The following is an 18,721-nucleotide window of genomic DNA, read 5'->3' on the forward strand; positions in this document are numbered from 1 at the left end:
CGGAAGTCCCAGGTTTTGCTAACCTCTCTCCTTACATCGCTACGAATTGAAGACTTGGCCATTTCATGATCACTAAACCCAAGGCAACCTCCGACCACATCTCCCACGAGTCCTTCTCTGTTTGTGAACAGTAGGTCTAGCAAGGCACTTCCCCTGGTAGGCTCACCTACCAGTTGTGTCAGGAAGTTATCTTCTATGCACTCAAGGAACCTCCTAGCCTGCCTGCTCTCTGCTGTGTTATATTTCCAGCAGATACCCGGCAGGTTGAAGTCCCCAACCAGAACAAGGGCTGGCGATTGCGAGATTTCAGCCAGCCGCTTATAGAATACTTCATCTGTGTCCTCATCCTGGTCGGGTTGTCTATAGCATACTCCCAGCACAACATCTCCCATATTTCCCTTCCCCTTCAACCTTACCCATAAACATTCGACTTTATCGTCACTGGAATCTAGCTCTATACAATCAAAACATTCCCTAATGTACGGAGCCACACCCCCACCTCTCCTTTCTTGCTTGTCCCTTCTGAAGAGCTTATAGCCATTCATCACAGCATTCCAGTCGTGACAGTCATCCCACCACGTTTCTGTGATGGCAGCTACGTCATAGCTGTCCTGCTGCGCAATGGCTTCCAGCTCATCCCATTTGTTGCCCATGCTACGTGCATTTGTGTAGATGCACTTGAGCTGGACTACCGATTTCGCCCCCATCCTTGGCCCTTTATCCCCAGGCTCATTACTAGTGGGCCTGGTTTTATCCCCTTCCTGCTTCGATTCTAGTTTAAAGCCCTGTCCATGAGCCTTGCTAACTCTTGGCCTAGTACCCTTTTCCCCTTTTTGGGATGGGGTTTTCCCATTCTTAGCGAGCAGGCCCGGTGTCCTGCAGATCAAACTATGATCACTGAACCCAAAGCCCTGCTCGTAGCACCAGTTTTGGAGCCAGGTGTTGATCCATCCGATTTTCTTGTTCACCCTTTCATCAGTCCCCAGAACTGGAAGGGCAGAGGAGAACACAATTTGTGCTCCCCAACCCTTGACAAGCCGTCCCAAGGCCCTGAAATCTTTCTTCATTGCCCTCAGACTTATACTCTCTAGCCCATCACTGTCTGCCTGTAAGATCAAAAGAGGGTAATAATCTGAGGGCCGTATCAAGCCAGGAAGCTTCCTGGCTATATCCCTAACACGGGCCCCAGGGAGGCAGCAGACCACCCTGTGGGAAGGGTCTGGCCTGCATATGGGACCCTCAGTTCCCCTCAGAATGGACCCCCCTATGACTATTGCCCTCCTCCTGCTCTTCACAGAAGCAGTCTTAATGCGTGGAGCTGGCTGCTTTGGCAACTCCCTGAATGGGGCTTTATCAGCATCCTTAGTTCCCTCATCATCTACCTCCAGAGGCCCATATCTGTTCTGTATGGGCACCTGGGGGGGCATGGGGGGTCTGGAGGGGGCTCTCCTGCTCTTCCGAGCAGGTACCTGCTTCCATTCCCCCCCATCCTCTCCTAGTTCCCCTCCTTCTGCCTGGTGAGTTCCTGATTGTCTGAATTGCACAGATTACTGTGCGCTTGGAGAAGTAATATTGTGAAATGAAAAATGCATGTTTTGTTTCTCTACGTGTTTGATAGGATTGCAGGTATTTTCCTAAGTGACATTCAGATGAGGCAGCTGTTTCCCTCTTTCCTTACAGGTCTGATCTTGGCCATGCAGTCCAGCTAAGTCCTGCAAGTGTAGATATACCCAGCCTTCTTCATTCTTAATAACTCTTCGGATTCAAATAATTCTTTAAGTGTTTATTATCATGGAGGCTGAGATGGAGGGGGACTGTCCTCCTTTTAACCACAGAAAAATGAAACTTTTTAATGCTTCATATGAGCACCAAAAAGCAAGGTGATATGTTTAATAATTAAAACCTGTATCATATAGAAGGCAATTTTTGCTTGTGATCTACAGGCAGATGTTATACTCTGGTTTTGCTTTAATGCATTTAATTTCTTTGATCTGTCCATCATAAAGATTCTGCAAATACAGCCTTCAAGCTTGGTCGATTTCAGAAGGCAATAGAAGCACTATGGGTTTCTTGCAGTATTTAGTTAATAAAACAGTCCATTTGACTCATGTAACTCAAGTTTCTTCTCAGTTAATTCCTAAACTCTTTTCTCAAATGCTTACTGCATAAATGATGAGAGTTATCCACTGTATCCGTAAAAGAACTTGAGTTAATTAAGAATTAATCTGTAAGAGCTATAAGAATTCCAAAAGGTAAGTTTAATGCTTATAATAACTTCTGAACACTTTGGTATAACAGGACTTCACAGCTGTTAAATTTAAGTGGCATCCTGTGATTTTCCTTAGGAAAGAAAGTGACTTTCATTTACTGTATTATGCTGAATTAAATTGTCCATCTTTTACATTATCACTCAGAATTAAAAGGTGAAAGAATTACCAAAGGTTGTGTCACTTAAATGAGTGCTTACTCTGTCATGTTTTTGTATTAGGCACAAATGAGCAAGATGAGACAAAAATTTGAAGAAGTCACCAAGGAAAATGAAAGGTAAATAATTGCACTGCCCTGTTACTACTGCTGTTTTTTATGATTTCTAAACCTTAAAAAGTTGTGTTTTTTTCTAGAACCTTGAAATCTCTTGGATCTACTTAATAGTTGAAGATTTAATTCGCATGACCTTACAGTCTTTAAGTCCTTAACATAAATTACAGCACCTGGTTTAGGAGATTTAACCATATCTTTAAAAGAACTAGATATTAAACTATTTCAAACTGTCTGTTGTGTTTATAGAAAACAACTTAATAGATTTAAATATGACTTAGAAGTAAATAGTATGTACATATTGAAGGTACAGTATACTTCAGTTGTTAAAAAAAAAAATCCCTGTTAAATACTCTGCTGAACTTAGCTCTTTTAATTTCAGGCTGCATGCAGAGTTGAAAGAGGCTCTTGAGAAGCAACTGGAGGCTCTTCCTTACATGCCTTTGGGAACTGATATTCCTGCAGATGAAGACATAGTGAGAAACCTTCAAGAACAACTACAACTGACGAATCAAGTGTGTGAGATGAAACGTTTGTACTGTTTTATTTCTCTTCTTGTGCTCTGGCAGATTAAGGGAAGCTGTTTTATTTCTTGGTTCAGAATTCATTTGTTCAGAGTTCCTGAGCCCTCTTAACTTTCTGTAGCTAACGAAACAAGTACTTAGACTTTCAACTTAAAGATGTGAAGGAACTTCTTTCCTAGATCCATATAAGAAGTTTTTAATATTAATTTGCGCCTGTAATTTTACCTAGTTGACTTGACCTTTATACTGAATTCCTGACCAGGAAATTAATTACTTTGTTCAATTCAAGTTTTTGTAGTAGCTTGTCATTTTAATAGAAAACATTGTAATGCGATATGAGGACACAAGTATATATGGGGTATAGAAAATAATATTTAAATCTGAAAAGATAAGCAAATTTTTTTGACCTTATTAAAATAAGGTATCAATCCTGTTGCGTTTGATTAAGGTATAGTTAAATTGACAGTTGAATTTTGGTGTTATATTATATATACTGTAGGCCTACAGTAAATACCTGTAAAAGTTTGAGCTGAAAAAAAAAATATCTGGGAAACTTGCAGTTCACTTGTAGTTGGAAGTTTCTGTTTTTCTGCATCTGAATTTGGTGTTTTGTCTGTGTAGTTGTAATGCGTGCAGAGAAAAGTACAGAAAATGGCATTTCTTCAAAATAGAAGTTAAGACCTCTTAGTTTTAGAGAATGATAGATGAAGGTAAATGTACTATAATAGAATATTTTATACAAACCATTGTTCTGTAACAGGAAAAAGAACAAGCAATTGAGCTCTGGCAGACTGTATTACAGGAGCATGATCGACTCCAGCAGCAGTACCAGGAACGTATGACTGAAACACAGATTCACGTGGCTGAAAGGCAAAAGCAGAAAGTAATTTTTACTTATGTTTTTGTTAATTTTGGAATGTCTTTCTATACTGTAGAAATTCTGGGTCTGTGTGTAGTCAAACTGAAGTGGGGGGGTTCTACTAGTGCTGTTAATTATTTTCCATAATAGTCATCTAAAAAAAAAAAGTGGTCGGATGTTATTACTGATTCATCAGCTAAATGCACTGTTAGAATTGGAAAAGTTCCTTATTTCAAATATATGGGCAGGAACTTGGGGCATGCACTGAGTCTGAGTCTTCATGCATATATATGTACATGCATATAAGTAATCATGTGTTTGAATTTTGTGGTTGGAAATCTTCAGTAGAGTTCAACAACTGAAAAAGCTGCCAAAGATTTCTGAATTTGAAGGTGGAAGTCTTTCATGTTTTCTCCTGTGTTTGAATTCCGAATTTTGTTTGTTTGAATTCCGAATTTTGTTTGTAAGATCACAGCGGGATAGTGTGAAAAGTAGTCTTCATTTCCTGTTCAAGTTCACTGGGATTCTTCTGATGCTAGCTTGTGTTCAGCAGCCTGCTTCTCTTCTGCTGTTCCTGGGGAAGGCCTTTCAGGAAATCTTAGATCAGAAAAGCTGTTTTGCTCTGACGAGCTATATAAAGATGCTCGGTGTATGAAGAACTAATAGAAAGCTTCATGCTTTTATGTACCTCACTACAGAAATTTCTAGGTCTGTGAAGAGAAGCTAGAAATTTTTGACGTTTCCTTTCCATTTTCAAGTACACTAGACTTGTGCGCACAGTTACAGCTCACCTATATAACAGAAATCTTTTTTACTAATTTTTGTTCTTTTGTGGTATTAAGTCCTCCTCAGCAACGTGCTCTTTTCTGAGAAACAGGAAAAATATCTGTACAGCTATTGTGCTCTGTGAAGTTTCATAATCATTTCAAGTAATAGTTATGAGGGCTTTCTTATCTACGCGTAGTTCCAACTTTTTGCTCCTGTTCCTTCTGTTAGATTATTTCTTGTATTGCATTGTCAGTTACTGGTGACATCCACATAATAGAGCATACAGAGTCATTGGTAGCTGTAGGAGGGTTTAGGGCTGTCAGATTCCACTTTTCATTGGTAACTAAATTCTTGGTGGATTTTAATGCCATTGTAACAAGAATGAGGTTGAGGTGTCTTTTATTCTTAAATGCTACTGGTTTCCCACAAAAAGGGTTTGCTTTTAACGGAGGGGCAGAAAATAGCTATGAGAAGTAAATAGAAATGGGTGAGACCAATTAGAATTAGAATTGTCAGAAAGCAAAGATGGGAGAGAATATTGTTGTAAGGGTTGCACGTAGTAAATAAGGGAGGTGTTAGGTTTTTGGCATGTGCTTGGCCTTGAGACTGTTAGATAAATACAGCACTATTAGTAGATATTCCAGCTCGGGGACTTGAGTCCTCTCTATGCTCTGAAGACACTTGGCATGCTGCAGGTGATTTTTCTGTGTTATGCTAGTTTTCCTAGGATGACGAGTTCATGTTCAGGGATTCAAGATTTTAATTGAACAATTTTTTGTATGAACACAAGACATCCTATACGGCAAAGAGCAATTTAAACGTGTCCATACAGACATTTTTTAATTAAGAGGTACATATCTACTGCTGTGCTTAGCAAAACTGCTTATAGTAGCATCATGGTCTGTGTGGCTCTTTAAAGGCACTACTCATGCATGCTTTCATATTTTGATAGTAAGTGTGTGAATTTTGGAAGGAGGCAATTTGTAACTGAGTGTAATTCAGATGCATTTTTCAGTAGTAAATCTGATGTTCCAGATTCCTAGGTCAACCACTAAAAGCAATCTAATTAAAACCTACAAAGGCATATTGAATTTCCCGCAACATGTACAAATTTTTTTGAAAATGTTTTCAGTTGACTATAAAACTCTAATTATATACTCTTTATGATGATAATGATTATAGGAAGCTCTGAATTCTCTTTTTAGGATCAACTGACTGGCTTTCAACAGTTGACTCGGCAACTGCATATAGCCAATGAGAAAATAGAGTTGGTAAGTAGAACCTTCTGAACAGTGACCTATTTTTTTTTTTTCCTACTAGATCCTCAAAGTATAAAAGAAAATCAAAAAGTCCTTCATACATATCTGGTTGAAAGAGGAATTGTGCCACTCACATTTGCAGGCTTCTCTAGGAACCAGTCAAAAATCAATTAGTAATGGCTTTTGTCCTGAGCTCCAAACCGCAGGTCAGAGTGGCTGAGAGGTTAGCTCTTAATGTTATGTGAGGTCTTTCTTCAAGAAGTCAGTGGTAAGCTTACACTCAGAATTCTAGTATGTGGTGAGCGTACTTCAGTCACACACTCAAAACCATCTTCACAAAGAAAAAACTTAAATGATGATCCCTTATATAGGCTAACTCTGCCACATATTTATTGATTCCTAGTTTGGCACTGCTGGTGTCAGTGTCTGTCCTTGATCTTTTCAGGGATTTTTCTGAGCTCTAATCATCGTCTAGTGCTTCATCCATATCCTTAGATTGTGACGCTTCTTAGTCTCTAAGCTTTAGCCTGGGATCTCCAGGACTGACAAATGATTTCAATATCATAAAAAAATCGAGGTGAAAGGCTTGGGGAAGTATCTGGCTGAGTAGCTTCTTCTCTGAAAGGTGTGATTCCTGTGTGATTTTTGATAAATGTTTGTCTTGGATACTGGCAGCGCAAAATGACTCCTAACCTACTCTAGCCAGTCTATTCTATTCTGTCTTTATTGCTTTATCACACCTTTTTTCCTCACATCTGACCTCTTGTTAAAATATAAGCCTGTTTCTTTGGTGTGAACTACTGTGGGCATGAAGGAAAGATTACTACGTTATTTGTCATGGTGCCTCTGCTATTGAAAACTTTTATAGCGCCATCTTTTCCCTTTCCCCGTTTTTTCTATTCTGTTCAAGCAAGTCAAGTTTTTAAATGTTCTTTGACAACGTTTTTGAGATGTCTACTCATTCTCCTTGCTCACCTTTAAATTCTTTCCAACTGTGTCATCATTCTTGAACTGCGATGCTGGAAATAGTACAATATTCCAGTCAACCTCTTACCAATGTTAAGTAGTATATTGCAGATTACTATAGAACTGTGTCTTGCAAGTAGCTGTCCTGTTTACGAGTTATTTCAGTAGTATTAATAAAAGCAAAATAATGCATTCAGAGAGGAACTTTTGCCTTACGTAGTTAGTAACGCTCTCAAAAGTAATTATTCTCTAAAGATAGATACTAAAGATAATTATGGGGGGGTTGCTGTCTCAAAGCAATCTCAAGCAAATACAATTATGAGCTTGTAAAGCAGTTTTGCTGAGGATTTGGAAGTTACGGAATGATTTGCTGTTACAAGCAAATCAGTAGTAGGTACCTCAAAAAGCCAGACTCACTGAATGCTTAAAATCATAAAACTGTAAAGAGATGATGTGGAGAGGAGAGAGTGAAATAGGTGAGCTCTTTGAAAGAGATGAAACAGATGATGTTGAGATAATGGTAATCCATTTGTTTGCATTATCCAAAAAACATTTGGCAAAGGCTGTTACCAAAGGCATAAAGATGTCATGGGATAAAAAAGCATGCCCTTTCTTGAACTAACAGACTGAAAACTTGGAAGTGAAGAGACAGAGTAATTACTCAGGTTTTTCATTGTGGTAAAACAGCTGTGTTTCCTACATGTGCTCAGGTTAGAGTTGTTCAGCATATTTATAAATGTTACGGAAATGAGATTCAGTATTGAGGCAACAGTGTTCACTACTGATGTTAAACTATTTAGGGTAGTGAAAACTAAAATAAACTGCAGAAATTTGCAGAAAGATCTTACAATGTTGAGTATCTGAGTCAACGTTATCAGATGTTTTGCTGGTATTAACAAAAACAAAATAATGCATGTGGGCAAGAGGGAGCTTTCCCTTTGAGTACTCTGTGATGGTCTTGAATCTGTTACCACTCAGAATAGGTGTTTCAGAAGTAGGAAGTGTCTGAAAACAATTCTTAGCAATAGTCAAAAAACCAAGAAGAGTATTAGCAATTATTAGGAGAGAAAATGAAGGAGGAGCAATTGGGCATTGTTTCTTGTCTCTAAAAGAAAGGAATTCTTTCCAGCAATATGTGTTCTACTCTGGTATTCACTGTCACAAGGTGTTCTAGACACCTAAACTAGATGGGAATGCAGATGGTAGGCCTGAGCTATTGCAATTCTCATCTCAGGAAGTTCTTGCAGTACCAAAATATGTGGAAAGAAGGGGAGGATTAGGTAACATCACTCTGCATTTGCCTTTCTAAAATACTCTACCTAAACCTTGGCACTTGGAGACAAGCCACAGTGTTAGGTAGACCTTATTGGCTATTTTTATGGTATTATATTCTGTAGAAATGCCCTACAACAATTCTGAATATATAACATTTTTCAATACAATAAATAACATGTTACAAATATCTCCTTATTTTGCAGAGCAATCAACAGTTTCTGAAAACTGTAACAGAACAGAATATGGAACTAGAGCAGCTACGAAAACAACTGAGGTATAAACCAGGCAATTAAAAAAATTATTAAATATCTTTTCTATAGCTTTTTCTAACTTGCTGCTGTATCATGAGCCTTGTTTGTACTGCAAACTGACTTGATAGCGATAGTTACAATGCTTTCAGTTAATGCCTCTTAAGTTTATTAGAAATGTGTGCATCATTAGTGTTAGGGTAGTATATTTCCAGTTAGTGGTGTTTGTTTCAGCTCTTTCCTGAAGTATTCAATGTTTGACCTACGATTTTAAAAGCAGCACGGTGTGAGTATCACAACAAAATTCTCTTTGAAGATAGGTTTTCATTAGAATACAACTTGCTCAAAATCCAGTTACATAATGACTCATTACAGTTCTGAAATGTGAATATTCAAAGTAGTTTCAAGTTTCAGTGGTTTTAATAAAATTTTCATTCACTGTTTCTCAATGAAGAGCTCTAAACCATAGGCTCTTTGGAAGTTAGAGGTAAGAGAAATGTTAATTATATTCCTGAAGTATATCAAGGAAAATGATAAAAATACCTGTAACACAATTTCATTACTATTTGTATTTACAGCCAAAGTCTGTTCAATGCCAGTTTACTGTATCTGTTAACTCTTCTAATTAGTGATGGTTGAGGTCAAACTAAATTTAATTTCAGTAAACAGTGGATTTGTGGACTGACGATAAAAAGGAAATGGGTTCATTATCAACCAGTGATTTTTTTTTTGTATAGTATTACCTAGAGCTTTAAATAAGCTTTTTAAAATAAACTTTTAAGTTTGTAAGCTTAAAGTTTATGGTGTACTTATGTTTTGGTTTAATTATTACATTTTCCTTTGATTTTAGTGATTGCAATTTCCTTTGATACTGTGATTGAAATATTTAATATGGTTGGACTGCTATGATGTTTTAGTTTTATCTTTTGATTTTAAAGAACATCACCCCCAAAATAGTAAAAATAATTTCCATTTTTATGTAAACAGTTAAAGATGGCCCTGTGTATACATGCGCGTGCATTCATGCACTCACATTTGCATGCAGCCTTTGCAGGTTATCGTGGTATCTAGAAACTTAGATTGGCTGAAGACATGCCGATACTGATTTTATCCCTCCAAGAAAAAACAGCTGCATTCCGACTCTCTCTTCCAAACCCACACAACATACTACATGAAGAGCAACTGATGTCTGTTGTAATGCTATGTGCTTAGCACTGTAAAGATTGGGTGTTATATAGATTTCGTCATCTGTTTAATGAGTCTGGTTGTACTGTTCGTAGATCTTAAAGTTACTGTGTCACAATACCCACAGTAAAAGATACAGGTTTAGAGTGAATGAACAGATTCATTAGCACTGAATATTGGTCACTGTTGAATATTTAATAACCATCTTAAAAATTGGTCATTTTTTCAAGATGGGTTGTATCCAAACTTTCTTGCTGTTACAGCAATAAAAATTAGCTGCTTCTAGTATTAAGCTTTCACCCCCTGCCTGGTATGTTATGGCTTATTTGCTAGAAGAATTTTGTTTTAAACCATGTTTATTTTTAGATTTCCTTTGTACAATAAACTTAGGACCATAACTTGCTTACAAATGCCAAGTTACCTCAATTACTGAAGATGTGTTTTTGAGAGGTACATGTTAGCACCTCTCATTTTTATTAGCCAAGATTTTTCCATGGAAAAACTATTTCCAAAAATCATGTGTTTTGGAGAAGGATAATGTGACAAGCAATTAAAATTAAGGTGATATTCAGGGTATTTGCTAAAATAAAGTATTTCCAAACTTGGTCATCACATGCAATTTGCTTGTGCATGCTACTATTTAATTCTTAAAAGGGAAAGAAGAACATTTTCATATCCCTACTTTTTTGGAATTTCTTTCCTTGCAGAGGGTATTAGTGTATTGAATTCCTGGTTTGGTGTCTCATTCATCTGTAAATCCTTGGTCTCACACTGACATGCTTACATTGACTCATGTAATAAGTGGGTATGAAAGGAATTAGCACTAACTGAACCTATTTTAGACATTCAATAAATGCTATCAATATTCAGGTTATAATTGCATTTCTAACACTCAGTGGTTTTGATTAAAAACAAACAATTAAAAAAGCCCCCCCCAACTTAAAATTATTCAGGTTGTAGTTGAGCAGCCAGTTGAGTGTTTTTGTCAGAATTACAGATGTTATAATTTCCTTATGTTTTTGTCAAAATTACAAACATGATGATTTCCTTAATTATTCCACTTTGATCAAATAATTTAGAATATGGCGTGACAACTGAAATGGCCAAATGCTTTGATTCATAGCCACGCGCACACACAAGGATCTGTATAACTGTCTATATAACTGATCACGGATGGTAGAAGGGAAGTGCATGTTTTCTGCTTAAACTGCTTGAGGAAAAAGGTATATTAAAAGGTAGAAGTCCCTGGGACTGACTGAAAGCCGGTGGATCATCTTGTGCTGAACTTTTACTCACACCTGCCCAAATATATATGCACATTTTTGATTAGTTGCTCTTTTATAAATAATGAAATTGTGAGTGAATTTAGACTTCCATCTAAGTATCCACAGGGCTGGAATAGTCACCTTCTCATTTCAGAACACTAGATTTCTGATTTAGGTTTGTATGGCCTAGATTGAGTGTAATCTTGGAACTTTTGATATTGCTAAATTTATAAATGTGTGTTGATAAATTTTAGGTATTTTAAGATTAATATATAGCCAAGTATACGATCTGACATATGTATCCATAAAACACTTTAAACGTGCTCCTGACGTATTGTCATTGCTCCAGTATGTACGCCTAAAGGAAGACTGCGAGATTAACTTTTGGCAAATAATCTGGGAAAAAGAAGACAAAATTAAGAGTTCTGCCAAAAGTTATTTTCAGGATGATAGTAGCTTTTATTCTTTGGATTAGAAGCTGACCTTACCCAAAATAAAAAATTGAAATTTGGGCAAAAACAGCCTAAGAAGTGCTTGAGAACTGAGCCATTGCTTCTCATCAGTGTTAACATAATCTCAATAGAAAATGTACAGTTACACTGTACTATTTACATACTATTTATATACTATTACGCTAGCTATTAAAGGGTCATAATCTGCCATGCGTGGAAACAGTGTAATATTTGATGCCATTTCGATAGAGAATTGAGGTGTGAACAGACTTCACTTATTTATACACTAGAATTTTTATTAAAACATTTATTAGTGCTATAGTGTTTCAAAGCTCTGTTGGCACTGCTAAGATGGAAATTTGGGATTGCTAGGGCAGGTATCTGCATTTCAGAATCCTAAAGCTTTTAAACAGTGATAACTTGCCAAGATTATGTTAAGTGAAGTGAAGAATAAAAGCAGCTCTTCAGAATCAATTTTTTGCCTCTTAAACACACACGTCTGAATATGATCTGAATCTGAATTTGATCATTAAAATGCATTTTTAATACTTAAGCTGTTCTGAGTTTTATGTCCTCTTTGTGTTATTTTTCTTATTTTTGCCTTCTTATGCTGGGTTTTGAGTTTTTAGTTTTTATTTTGTTTTGGTTTACAGCACATTTTAAATATTTTGGGGAAAGCAACTTAATGTCCTCATAAACTTAACAGTACTTTTTGTAGGAGAAAGGTGCGTGATTCGTATGGAGTAAGGTCAAAGTTTTGGACCTGCGATGAGAACCATGTGTCTGGGAATAACGTTGTTCTCTTTGCTTTTGCTTTTTAAAGAAATTATAACAAAATTAGCTTTCCTGTTTAAGCTGAAATTAAGTATTTGCTGTAAAATTGCTGGGATCGTGTATATTTTGCTTTAGATTTTCATATAATATGCTCTTGTTTTTTAAGCCATTAATCGAAATTATTTCTATAAGGAATTTTTGCTTGACGTTGATATTTAACAGTATTAAACATTTTCTAGCTTCTTTCATGGCTATTAGTGCTCCAGTTTGCATTAGCTTATCAAATATGTTTGCTCTTTTTTAACTTTATCATACATTCAACCATTGGTCTTTAAATTTAGCCTAACATGCAGCCTGAATAATTAGGTTACACCCCAGTTGAAGGACTCTCTCTGTCTTCCTGTTCCCAAGTCAGAGAAGTAGGAGGGTCGCTCATTTCAATGAGCTTTTCTACTGGGGAGAAAGTCCAATTCATTAACTAGTCCTTTTTTTTAATTTTTTCCTTTGCTGTTTCAGCTTGTCAAACCTCTTTGGATCACAAACACATCATTTAAATTCTTCAGAAGTGGTTAATGATTTTTTTTTTCAATTCCTAAACAACTTGCTTTAAAAAGTGAAATCTAATTCTGAAAAAAAATTCTCTATTAAGTATCTCTGGCCAATTATTTATCCCAAATATTTAATCAACACAAACACCTTCTTGTTAAGCTATCTGTAAGATGTAATTTCCACAAGACAATTGTTTAATGAATTTGGTATTCCTCTCTCACTGTGCCACATAGTAAGAAGCTTTTCTGCCCTGTAGAACAGTATTATGAAATCTGACTGCCCTTCACAGCTATTTCAACAAAGTTGTAATGGAGTTGGGGTTTTCCCCGATGATAATTGAAATGTAATTCATAGACTGTTTTCTTTGTACAGGCAAGCCAAAATAGATGGGCGGACAGCAAATGCTAAGGTTGATGAAATGACCAGATTGACAGAGAAGCTTCAAGGCCAATTGGAGAGAAAGGTATTCTAGAGAAAGGAATAATCTTCTGTTGTAATTGAATGACTTGTCAGTTATCTGAATGCTGACGTTAAATTAATCGCAATTTGTTCTCTAACTTGTTTTATGTTAGTATATTATTTTGTTCAGGGAAGCTCAGATGATGACTGGATAATACGTATATTCTTTCTAGGAAGAAGACGTGGTATCTGCCCAGCAAAGAGAAACAGCATCTGACAAACGCTTGCAGCAAATGCAGTCTAGTATAAAACAATTAGAAGCAAGGTAAAGATAGCTCACTGGGTGTTAATAACAGGATACATGCAAGTGAGATAAAATATTGCCTACCTTTCAGCTTCTTGGTTTTGTGTTTCTGAGCAGTTCTGTTTTCTCAAAACACAGATATCGTATGCTTGGGTGCTCTCTTACCTTATTTGTTCTATTCTGCAGCCTTTCAGAACAGCTTTTGATTTCAGTGTCTTTAAAATGATAAAACAGACCACTTGACAAAATGAGGCGTGTATTTTTCATTCTAGCGCATAAATTCTAGTTATTCAATTCTCATTAGTTTTAGGCAGCGTTCTAAAGAAAAACATTCACACTGAAATTTGAAAATGTTTATGTAAAGTAGCTGACTTTGAGGTGAATACAGACATTTCTTTCTATGTTAAATAAGATTTGGTTTCAGGTTTTAGTTCAGCAATCTTTATACTAAAAGGATTATGTAATAAAACCGTTAAAGCACACTTAACAATAAATGCTAGTTACAAAAGTAGTTTGAATACCTGCTAAGGAGTGGAACTTTAATTCCTGCACTATCTACTGGAAGATTTATGACATAATCAGGTTCTTCTGTGGAATTTTTTTTTCTCCCTTCACTTTCCAAGGATACCACACTTAGCTGGGCACAGTGATTTTGATTGAAGTGTCACGAACAGTTGTTGAATTATTAACATTAGTCAAACGACCTGATAGCTAAGAAGAATTTGTATATTTCTTATTGAAATAATTGTGTGACTGTTCATCTTCCCTTCTTGGTCGCAGCCTTGTGAGCGTGATTAGCAAACTCTTCAATAACTCTAGAAACCAAATAACCAACCTTGTGACTATGTGGTCAAGTACTGCCTTGAGGAGTTGCCCAGGCTTGTGTGGCTACCTCTACTGGATTAATTTCCCTGGCCTAAGCATTGTGGAGGCTCTTCAGTTTATTTTAGAATGTCTTAAGGAATTAGCTAGTCTTATTATTTTCTGGAAGCTTTTGGTTCTACAATACTTCTGCTTTGGTTCTACAAAAATAGAGTGGTTGCCTTTGTATGTTTTTATCACAAACATGTTAGAAAGTTAAAAAAAAATTTAAAAAAGCATGGCTGTGTGAAAAGGCAGCCCAAGTGTTGCCAGAGTACTCACTACGGATATTTAGAACCGTGCACTTTATTGAACCAGAGGCTCTTGTGGAACTTTCTGAGATGTTTTTGAGGATACCTCTGAGACTCTCTTGCCCTTTCTCCTGCCTGCCAATACTGGCAATCATAATTAAACAATAAGAACTCCTGAGCTGTTGTAAAATTATCAGTGGTTTTCTTGTTCTAATGGTATGGCTGCAACTTCATTGCCCACATCCAATTATTCCATTTCCTCCACAGAGGAAAACTTTATTCCTTCTGGGGCTGTTCTATTCTGCTTTAATATAGAACATTTTCAGTGATGCATCCCAGGATAGCAACATTCTTCTAAGGATCTTTTGAGATTAGATATCTGAGTTAACTCCTTTAATTCTGTTTCTTTCTAGGACTCAATGAATATTAAACTCAAAGACACTGTTCAAAAACAAGCAGAAAACCAGGAATGCAGTTTTGGCAACTTATGAATAAATACTTCCTGTTAATTTAGTTTCAAATAATTAGTGTCTTAATTTAGCATCTTATTGTTAAATGAGTAAAATTATTACTGTCTTATAGATTACGTGTTACTGTCCAAGACGCTGAACAGTTGAGAACAGAAAGAACAGCCCTGGAGAAACAAATCAGAGAGCTTCAGACAAAGTATGCTAATCTAGAAAGGGAGAAGTATGATGCTGTTGCAAAAGTCCAAGATTGCATACAGCTCTTAGAAGAAGCTAATCTACAAAAAAGTCAGGTAAGGCAATGGATGAAGATATTTCTTAGATATTAGAATACTTTTCATCGCTTACAGTTGTGAAGTGCCTGATTATGTATTCTTAGAGGCATGCATGCATACACAACCAAGCCTCTTTTATGTCTGTTGTACTAAAATAAGTAATGTGTAAGACAGTAAACTGTGATATGACTATACATTACTTTGACTTGTCATACAGTCTGCATTTCAAAGAATATGCTGAGTGCCTGGATAAAGGTGATCTAAGTGATAATACTGTACCAGAATGTGAATTTTCAAAAATTTCTGACAGGGTTTCTTATTGAATACTTATAAACAAATCGGGCTGTCAGAGTAAAGGTCCTGTTATGAATGTATAACTTACTAATGGTTAGGAAAGAAGAGCTAAGACTAAAGGACTTTTTTGTTGTGTGGTCACCAAGAGAGTGAGTTCTGTGTTCCGATCTTAATTATTCAGAAGAAATATGGAAAAGTGACTGAGTAATGAGTGGGTGAAGCCTACAGCCGCGGAAAAAAGTGCAAAGATGTTTATTAGTGTCTTATAAAATGGAAGAAGAAACTCAAATGTGCCATACTGGGTGCTGTATTTAGTCTTAACAGTCAAAAAACAGTTTAGGAGATGGTGTGAATGTCTCTTAAGAATGCATTCACGCAGTCCTCAGTGGTACTCAATACAGTGAATAGAATGTTCAGAATGAGAGTTAAAAATAAAGATGCCTTTAAACACCTTCATGTGCAGTTTTCATGAGCCCATTTCAGGCAAGACATAGGAGAATAAGGAAAGTGCAGGAGGAGTCAACAAAGAAAACTAGACATGTGAAGAGGCCTTAAAACAAATTTTATATGCAATATGTGATTAAACTGTCATGGGATGATGTGTATGCCAAAAGTACAGATATGAAAACAGTCAAATTCATGACAGGACAATCCAGTAACTTCCTAAAGAACAGGCTCTAATCCAGCAAGTCTTGATGTATCTGTTGATCAAAAAAAAACAGTCACCCTGTTTTCCCAGTTTTCAACTTTCCTGAAGTATCTGCTGTTTGCCCCTTTAGGAGGGTGGGATACAGGCCTTGGTAAATTTTTGTCTAATATGAGTTCTTTGTTATTTAATGCTAAGCCTTAGTTCAAGTTGATGTTTGTGGGAATAAGTGGAGAGTCTTAGAATTGCTTCTGTTTGGGCTAACATGTTGAACTGCTGTGCAGTAAAGGAGATAAATGCTCCTTTCTAGTTTAAAGTTGCTTTTCAAACTTGAGGAGCCTCCTGAATATCTAATCTAGCTTTTTAGTTTTAACTTTTGGAATATTAAAGTTAGCATTGCTCTTGCTGATTTCAGTTCTGTGCCAAAGGAGGCAGACCTGCCTTGTTTTTACTGACAGAAAAGGGAACTAACTTCTTTAAAGAGATCCTGCTACCAGAATAGATTAAAATAATTGACAAAGCTTAGGGTTCTGGTCATTACTGTAAGTAAACGTCTGTGATTCTTCTTGTTATACAGAAGATGATTATCATCTTGTTATAGTCTTTCTTCCCATATATTTGTAGGCATTTAGGAACCCTTTGGTGGCATCTTTTCCTTCTCGTAATTTCCTTATAAATTTCTGCATCTCATTTGCTTTATGAACTGATCCTCTACAATTTGCTTTACCGATTAGGCTCTGGTTCAGAAAGGGGTGAAAAATGAAGTTTTACATCCTCCAGCTCTTGATGGCCACCTTTGGACTTGTCAGTTCCTTTTTCTTAGTAAGAAATTTTGATCCTTAACAGCATTCTCCTACAGCCTGATAGTGGGAAGAATATGAAGAATGAAAGGTAAAAATAGAGTCATTTTTTTAGTGTTGAAAAACCAGAAAATGCTCTTTCATTTGAAAATTACTGGTAGGGAGTATAAATCACATTTCCAGTCTACTGAGTATTAGTACATCAGAGCAGTGTTAGAACACTATTTTTCATCCAAAAGTAGTTCAGCAGATCATTTGATGCCACTTGCTATGAACTCACGTGAAGTTGACAGAAAGAAGTGGCCCAGTAAAAATTATTGTGATGTAAATTGCATCTCTAAGACAGTAAGTGAACAGTAAGAGATAAATAAGTGGCTTGTTAGAGGTAACAGTTTAGATTAATACGGAATAAGAATAAATACTGTAGTAAGAAAAACTGTAATTCACAGACACTTGTTAATTTCCTGCTCTGGCTAAAACATCCTTAATTTTTTAAACCAGGAAGTTTTATTAATGAACAGGATAAAAAAATGCAGTATAATATACATACTAGTTAACTCTTTGTGTTTTAAACTGTATGCACAGAGGTTTTTCCCTGCTCTGTAAGAGATTTGAGGGGGTAACAGCCTGTCACAATAATGCTGCTTCTGTTATGTTAACATTATAAAGCACACAAAGCTAAGCTTACAAAAAGACATCAGATGAATCTTAAAAGACTAGTTTGAGAAATAAAATACAAAGACAAAGCTGAATTGAATGGGAGCAGTAAAAGAGAGTATGACTGATGAAGTGGCATGTTACTGCCTGAAGTGAGTAACTTTCTATAGGCTGAATTTATATTATCCAATAGGGACGTTTTTATGTCGTTCTCCCTTTATCTATCTCCATATTCTCTATGTGCCACCTAGGATTTTTTATCTTGCCCATCGACAATTCTATATTCTGTAACCTTTTCAGACCAGTATCTCCTATTATACTTTAACATCAGTAGCTTTCTTACATCCTCCGGAGGAAGAGTTCTGTGCTACACCTTTTTCTGTAATTCTCACCATTTCATTATGCTAAAGAGCTGTTCGGTTCATTGGTTTCCACCATGAAAGGGACTGCATACACATTCCTTAGTTGCTTATAAATATTTATTCCTTTACTTTTCATTTTCTGGGAGATGATTAATTTAATATATCAACCATAAAAAATGCTTAGCTATATGTAGGGGCACGTGTGTGGTGGGGGTGTGGGGGTGTGTGTGTACAGGTATTCAGTTTCCTAACAGAAAACTTGTAGGCATCATTGTTGGCATTTTTTTATTACAGATCCTGGCCCCAGATGAGAACATTGTAGAGTAGCTCTGCCTTTTGGTCTGAGTTCCTATGCTTTCTTCTGTATAATTCCATGCCCAGCCAAAATCTTAAAGTCCCAGTAATAAGTCTCAATAGAAAAATGCATCTACTGACACTAACTTTTTGTGTGGTTCTGATTTACAGGAATGTGCATTTAGTGCAAAACGTTGCTGCTGTTCTTGTTTTTTTGTTGTGTTTTATTGTCAGCTACTCCAAAGTAAAAAGGCAAAAAGGTTTTTTGAACAGTGACTGTGGTTTCTTCTCTCAGTGCTAGATACTATGTCACCGCTGAAATATTATCTTGCTGTTATTTCTTTCTAGGCACTCTTCGGGGAGAAACAAAAGGAAGAGGAAATCAAACAAATGAAAGATGAAATGTCTCAACTTGCAGAAGATACTGCTGCAAGAATTAGAAAGGCAGT

General features: G+C 36.4%; 1 protein-coding gene across 4 annotated transcripts in view; it reads left to right on the top strand.

Moving 5' to 3' along the window:
- The window catches only part of SCLT1 (sodium channel and clathrin linker 1), a 49,476-nt gene that overhangs the window by 7,359 nt on the left and 23,396 nt on the right, over positions 1–18,721 (top strand). For all 4 annotated transcript variants that reach the window (XR_012587282.1, XR_012587283.1, XM_074589052.1 and 1 more), the window contains exons 5-13: positions 2,489–2,544; positions 2,921–3,053; positions 3,823–3,945; positions 5,895–5,960; positions 8,393–8,463; positions 13,035–13,125; positions 13,295–13,386; positions 15,060–15,237; positions 18,621–18,719. Coding sequence is in view for 2 of the 4 variants with exons in the window: in XM_074589052.1 (XP_074445153.1) it covers positions 2,489–2,544; positions 2,921–3,053; positions 3,823–3,945; positions 5,895–5,960; positions 8,393–8,463; positions 13,035–13,125; positions 13,295–13,386; positions 15,060–15,237; positions 18,621–18,719 (909 nt within the window). In the remaining 2 variants the exon portion in view is untranslated. The remainder of the gene's footprint in view (positions 1–2,488; positions 2,545–2,920; positions 3,054–3,822; positions 3,946–5,894; positions 5,961–8,392; positions 8,464–13,034; positions 13,126–13,294; positions 13,387–15,059; positions 15,238–18,620; positions 18,720–18,721) is intronic.

The sequence above is a fragment of the Larus michahellis genome, chromosome 5 (genome assembly GCF_964199755.1).
Source record: "Larus michahellis chromosome 5, bLarMic1.1, whole genome shotgun sequence".
In the NCBI taxonomy this organism is placed as follows: Eukaryota; Metazoa; Chordata; class Aves; order Charadriiformes; family Laridae; genus Larus; species Larus michahellis.